General features: G+C 42.2%; 1 protein-coding gene across 1 annotated transcript; it reads right to left on the bottom strand.

Annotated features, from left to right (window-relative positions):
* Positions 1-1,372: 1,372 nt before the first annotated feature.
* On the bottom strand, positions 1,373-1,858 carry LOC122790674 (RNA-binding protein 25-like). The gene has a single exon (XM_044058197.1). The coding sequence runs from the start codon at positions 1,856-1,858 to the stop codon at positions 1,373-1,375; it is 486 nt and encodes a 161-aa protein (XP_043914132.1).
* Positions 1,859-6,789: the final 4,931 nt, after the last annotated feature.

The raw sequence follows: 6,789 nt of genomic DNA, 5'->3' as shown, positions 1-6,789 counted from the left end.
ACAACCCTCTCCAGCCTCCTGCATTCCTTTTGTTTTGCTCACTACCTTACAGTTTTCATTCATCTCTGCAGACTTTTCCTCTACCTCTTCCTTCCAACTCACCTAAGCTACCTGCAGACACTCTACTTGCACTCGTCTTATAATCTCCTTCTCTCCATCCATAACATGAACATCCACTCTCATACTAAGACAACACTCAATTTTCTTTCACTGTCTCTAAGGATGTAATCTCTAACATCGCTTTTAAATATCTTATTACAACTGTGTCGGGTATTGTCGCATACTAATCTAGGTAACAAATAATATGACTACTTAGTTTTTCCTCACATGTTTTCTCCAACTCCTGGTATTGCTTTTCATTGCACTCGACTATGAAACATATGTTGTATGTTCTCATTACAACATTTTTTTCTCACTCCTGTGGTTTACAGTGTTAACATGACACTGATTTAAAATATTTGTAATTTATTTTTGCAAGATTGTGATTGCAGACCTTTTCTCCCTGGGCTACTGCTGTAAATGGGCACTTTCTGGCCCAGTCAGACTTTCCTGGTGAATAAATGTCAAATAAGTACATAAATAGTGTCATATTTGCTTTTTATTAGTGTATATATATTTTTTATATAAAATAAGTTCCTCTGCCTGATATTTCAAAGTTGCTCTAGCATATGAAATTGTTGCAGGAAGTATTTTCCAAAACATAAGTTGTATAAATATTTAATGTGAACACACACACACAACCACACACACACACACACACACACACACACACACACACACACACACACACACACACACACACACACACACCTAGCAATTACAGCCATACCTCTCCTCCTCTTAGAGCAAGAAACCTTGACTAAGCCTAAAACAATGGGGGATACATTTTAAATATTGCTCATACTATTACAAACTTAGTACATTGCTAGAACAACAGGATTTGTCACAGCATGGGTTCATGGATTTTCTGAAGGATATGAAGTATGAAACAACAATGTATTTCATTATTTACTGATGTGAATCTTCATTCATTTGCTTGAAAACCAAAAGTTTTATGAGTAGCAGACCAAAAATATGAAGCAAAAATCTGGACACTGAGAAAATCTAGACATTTGGGAGGTATGATTACAGCACGTTGCTCGACTTAATGCAGCTCACCTGTCATTGTGATAAAATGAATTTAAAAAATGTATACAGTGCAAAGCATTTCAACCTCCCCCCCCACCAACTGTTCCTGATTTTGTGGAACATTCCTGATTTGCCTCCTTTATTTTCTGGTAAATCATTGAGGATTACAGCTAGTCAGTAAACACATCGACACATTGTTTCATACATTTTATTCCAAGATAATGCATGTTGATTTAAAGCCTCTTCAGATCTGAATTCCTGAGGAAAGGTTGAGGTATGCTCTCTCCCACTTGTTCCCTTTTTCTTGCTCCCTCTCTCGTGCTGTCTCCCTTTCTCTTGCTCCCTCTCTCTCGTGCTCTCTCCCTTTCTCTTGCTCCCTCTCTCTCGTGCTCTCTCCCTTTCTCTTGCTCCCGCTCTCTTCCTCTCTCTTGCTCCCTCTCTGTTGTGCTCTCTCCCTTTCTCTTGCTCCCTCTCTCTCATGCTCTCTTCCTCTCTCTTGCTCACTCTCTCTCGTGCTCTCTCCCTTTCTCTTGCTCCCTCTCTCTTGCTCCCGCTCTCTTCCTCTCTCTTGCTCCCTCTCTCTCGTGCTCTCTCCCTTTCTCTTGCTCCCTCTCTCTCGTGCTCTCTCCCTTTCTCTTGCTCCTGCTCTCTTCCTCTCTCTTGCTCCCTCTCTGTCATGCTCTCTCCCTCTCTCTAGCTCTCTTCCTCTCTCTTGCTCCCTCTCTCTCATGCTCTCTCCCTCTCTCTTGCTCCCGCTCTCTTCCTCTCTCTTGCTCCCTCTCTGTCGTGCTCTCTCCCTTTCTCTTGCTCCCTCTCTCGTGCTCTCTCCCTTTCTCTTGCTCCCTCTCTCTCATGCTCTCTCCCTTTCTCTTGCTCCCTCTCTCTCGTGCTCTCTCTTTTTCTTGCTCCCTCTCTCTCGTGCTCTCTCCCTTTCTCTTGCTCCCTCTCTCTCGTGCTCTCTCCCTTTCACTTGCTCCCTCTCTCTCGTGCTCTCTCCCTCTCTCTTGCTCCCTCTCTGTCGTGCTCTCTCCCTTTCTCTTGCTCCCTCTCTCTTGTGCTCTCTCCCTTTCTCTTGCTCCCTCTCTCTCGTGCTCTCTTCCTCTCTCTTGCTCCCTCTCTCTCGTGCTCTCTCCCTTTCTCTTGCTCCCTCTCTCTCGTGCTCTCTCCCTTTCTCTTGCTCCCTCTCTCTCGTGCTCTCTTCCTCTCTCTTGCTCCCTCTCTCTCGTGCTCTCTCCCTTTCTCTTGCTCCCTCTCTCTTGCTCTTTCCCTTTCTCTAGCTCTCTCCCTCTCTCTCATTCTCTCTCTCTCTGTCGATCTCTCCCTCTCTCTTATCTCTAATCTTATCTTATCTCTAATCCACCATTATTGAAACCCCGTATCGGTATCCTTATAATGATCACCTTATGGTTTACTGAAATTATATGTGCTGAATCTGGTATGTTTCGTCTCCATTTGGAAAAGCAAAACTAGAAGCAAAGTGTACAATTTCTTTCTCTGTCCTGATCCTGAAAAAAGTCCCTTTGCATCAGTCTGGAATTCATAAAAAAAATGTTGCCACTAAACTACATGAGCATCACCACAGTGCCCAATAACCGGACAGTGACATAATGTGCACCACAGTGCCCAATACCCGGACAGTGACAAAATGTCCACCACAGTGCCCAATACCAATACAGTGACAGAATGTGCACCACAGTGCCCAATACCGGACAGTGACAGAATGTGCACCACAGTGCCCAATACCCGGACAGTGACAGAATGTGCACCACAGTGCCCAATACCCGGACAGTGACAGAATGTGCACCACAGTGCCCAATACTACAACAGTGAAAGAATGTGCACCACAGTGCCCAATACTGCAACAGTGATAGAATGTGCACCACAGTGCCCAATACCGCAACAGTGACAGAATATGCACCACAGTGCCCAATACCACAGCAGTAACATAATGTGCACCGCAGTGCCCAATACCACAACATTGACATAATGTGCACAGTGCCCAATACCTGGACAGTGACATAATGCATAATGTGCAACAGAGTGCCCAATACCAGGACTGTCACACAATATGCACCACAGTGACCTATACCAAGACAGTGACATAATGTGCACCACAATGCCCGATACCCAGACAGTGACAATGTGCACCACAATGCCCAATACCCAGACAGTGTATTTATTTATTATTTATTTCCAGTTTGGTGACCGGGGAGGTCCACTGAGCTCAAATTTTCAGTGGAGCCCCAGGGAGAAAAGCTCCATAGTACAAAGTGACAGTGACATAATGTGCACAACAGCGCCCAATACCGGGTCATTGACACAATGTGCACCACAATGCCCAATACCGGAACAGTGACACAATGTGCACCATAATGCCCAGTACTGGGACAGTGACATAATGTGCACCACAGTTCCCAATACTGGGACTCTGACAGAATGTGCACCACAGTACCGAATACTTGTAAAGTGACATAATATACACCACAGTGCCCAATACCCAGACAGTGACAGAATCTGCACCACAGTGCCCAATACCAGGACAGTTAACATAATGTGCACCACAGTGTCCAATACCTGGACAGTGACATAATGCACACCACAGTGCACAATACCTGGACAGTGACATAATGTGCACCACAGTGCCCAATACCTGGACAGTGACAATGTGCAACACAGTGCCCAATACTGGGACAGTGACAATGTGCACCAGAGTGCCCAATACTGGGACAGTGACGTATGTGCACCACAGTGCCCAATACCCAGACAGTGACAGAATGTGCACCACAGTGTCCAATACTGGGACAGTGACAGAATGTGCACCACACTGCCAATACCCAGGCAGTGACATTATGTGCACAAAAGTGCCCAATACCTGGACAGTGACATAATGTGATTCAGAGGCAGGATATTGGTGTATGGAACAACAGCTCATTAGCAGCTCATTAATATATTATATTGTCTTCGAGTCGAACACCATGCATTCACAGATAACCACACACACACACACACACACACACACACACACACACACACACACACACACTAGATAAACAAATGTTTATAACAGAGCACATACTGTGGGAAAGTGCTGCTGTTTACGACAATGTATGACAGAGGAATACCTTGTTTTTGTATTAAAACCTAAAAACAGAAGACAAAAGAAAAAAAAAAAGAGTTATTCAATTTTTTTTCACTTTATATACATTCCCTCCCCTACCACTACTGTCTCTCCCAACCTCCCTTTATCTCAAGAAAGGTACTATCCCAAAGGCCTTAATGGACAAAGTATGGACATCCAGCATGACTGACTCTCCAGTCGTGGAGGACATCCAGCATGACTGACTCTCCAGTCGTGGAGGACATCCAGCATGACTGACTCTCCAGTCGTGGAGGACATCCAGCATGACTGACTCTCCAGTCGTGGAGGACATCCAGCATGACTGACTCTCCAGTCGTGGAGGACATCCAGCATGACTGACTCTCCAGTCGTGGAGGACATCCAGCATGACTGACTCTCCAGTCGTGGAGGACATCCAGCATGACCGATTCTCTAGTTGTAGACAAGGTGTAGACATTTACTCTAATAAAATACATACCGATTCTCTAGTTGTAGACAAGGTGTAGACATTTACTCTAATAAAATACATAAAAGCCCGTTCTGAAAATAGACTCCAGAATTTGCTAATTCAGATATCTTAGTATTTCTTCTATATGTTATTAGCCTGAAAAACATATGTATAATTGCTCTCTACATTCCACCAAGTCATAAAGATATTGTATTCTGGGCCTCTGCCAATCTAACCTATAAAACTATAATACTAGATGGCACTAATACAAAGTGGACTACCTGTAATGCCCTAGAACACTCCATCCAGCCAAAAATCACTTACAATCTCTTCCAGTTTTACCCCTTCACTCAGGTAAAAACTCTTCCAAGCTAGACTCCACATGTCCTGCACCACTGCAACCATCATAGTCTGGTTCCCAACAAACAAATTAAAAAAAAATGTTTTATATTTTATAAATCTTCACCGATTGCTTTGAAATTTTCACACAATGTTGCATTCGAATATGCGCATGTTTTTATATACCTACTATTATATAGATGTCACACGTTGCATTCGAATACGCGCATGTTTTTATATACCTACTATGGATTCTATATATTTGTATACAAATATGCAATTTTATATGTTTTTGTTATAAGTTTTTTACTTCTTTTTCAGTGCAATTGATCTGCTTTAGTTCATCCAAATAATGCCTCCCAGAAGATCAAACTTAGCTCGTCGTACTCGCGGAGCGGAAGCAGTGTGACGAGTAATTGCAAATCAAACTGACGAAGAACAGGCATTAGCAAACAAGTGAAACAGACAAAGAATGGCTCAAATATGTGCGAGGAAGCAGCACAGCGATGTGCAGCCAGACTTGAGGATGCACGGTTGCGAGCACAGCGATTACATTCTGCAGCTTCAGATCAGCTTCGTTCTCCTCAATCAACACCAGCGGGCGAAATAAATGCTTGCCTGAAATACTCTACTTTGTGGTGACATGTAAAGACATTAAAACTAACTACAAATATGCGTGTCCAGCTGCAAAATGATCGATCAGCTGAGATATTCTCACATCAATTGCTGGAAATTGGGAACGGAAAGGTGCCGGTTGATCTGACCTCAGGATGAATTTCATTGCCTCATAACTTCTGCAATTTAGTGACGTCAAAAGAAGAATTGGTTGAAAAAGTTTTTCCCAATATTCAAACCAATTATAAGAATCACGATTGGCTGACTGAACGAGCTATCCTTGCGGCCAAGAACAAAGACGTCTACGAACTTAATATTATTCAGTCTAACATTCAAAGCGAGGCAGTCACATACAAGTCCATCGACACTGTTGTGGAAGCAGATGAAGCACAATCCAGAAAAACTACAGCTCAGGATAAGGTATCACCTCACAGAAAAGCTGTAGACAAATCAAAAAGAAAGGTGAACACACCACGGCAATCAAAGCAAACCAGATGAAAGTCAATGTAGAAAATGAAAAATCCCAAAGTAAAGGTTAAAAAACAATCCTTTATTTGAACAAGTGAGCGCTTTCACGTCTCCTGGACGCTTCTTCAGACTTAAAATAAACTGCTGTATTCAAAACCTGCTTAAATATAACTGTAGCACCAATAAAACTCTTGATATCTGACACCTGACAGAGGGAACTTACTCCATTGGTACAGAGCAGATAAAAGGTAAAAATTCACAAATAAATATACCCCATATATCTAAAAACCAGACACAGTAGATACAAAACATAACATTAAAAGCTGATACATATGAAAATGTGAAAAAAACTTCATATTTCTTAAATTAAACAGAGAACAAGTTACCTTATTATAATTACATATTGACATCTGAATAAACATTATACACATAAATAACCATATGCAAATAATTAATGTTTGAGTGGTCTATCTGCTAGAAATGGCTTCAGTGAAAATTTATCATTGAGGCCATGTCCCTTATCTGCCGCTAAAATAATAATCCATTTGGCTTCCTCCTTTTCTGTACTGTTATTAATATCTCCTAGCCTTTCTGTGACATGCATAAAGCCCAAAACCATAAACTTAAATGTATGTGTCGTGTCATGTTGCAGAATATGATTTGCTAAAGCGTT

Source organism: Protopterus annectens, chromosome 16.part0 (genome assembly GCF_019279795.1).
Source record: "Protopterus annectens isolate FY-2018-M chromosome 16.part0, PAN1.0, whole genome shotgun sequence".
Classification (NCBI taxonomy): domain Eukaryota; kingdom Metazoa; phylum Chordata; order Ceratodontiformes; family Protopteridae; genus Protopterus; species Protopterus annectens.
The sequence above is the reverse complement of the archived record's forward strand: the minus strand, read 5'-3'. Positions and strand labels throughout refer to the sequence as shown.

Excerpts from the sequence above, each read along its gene's own strand:
- LOC122790674 (XM_044058197.1), bottom strand. The coding sequence starts at position 1,858 with ATGAGAGAGAGGGAGCAAGAGAGAGGAAGAGAGCTAGAGAGAGGGAGA.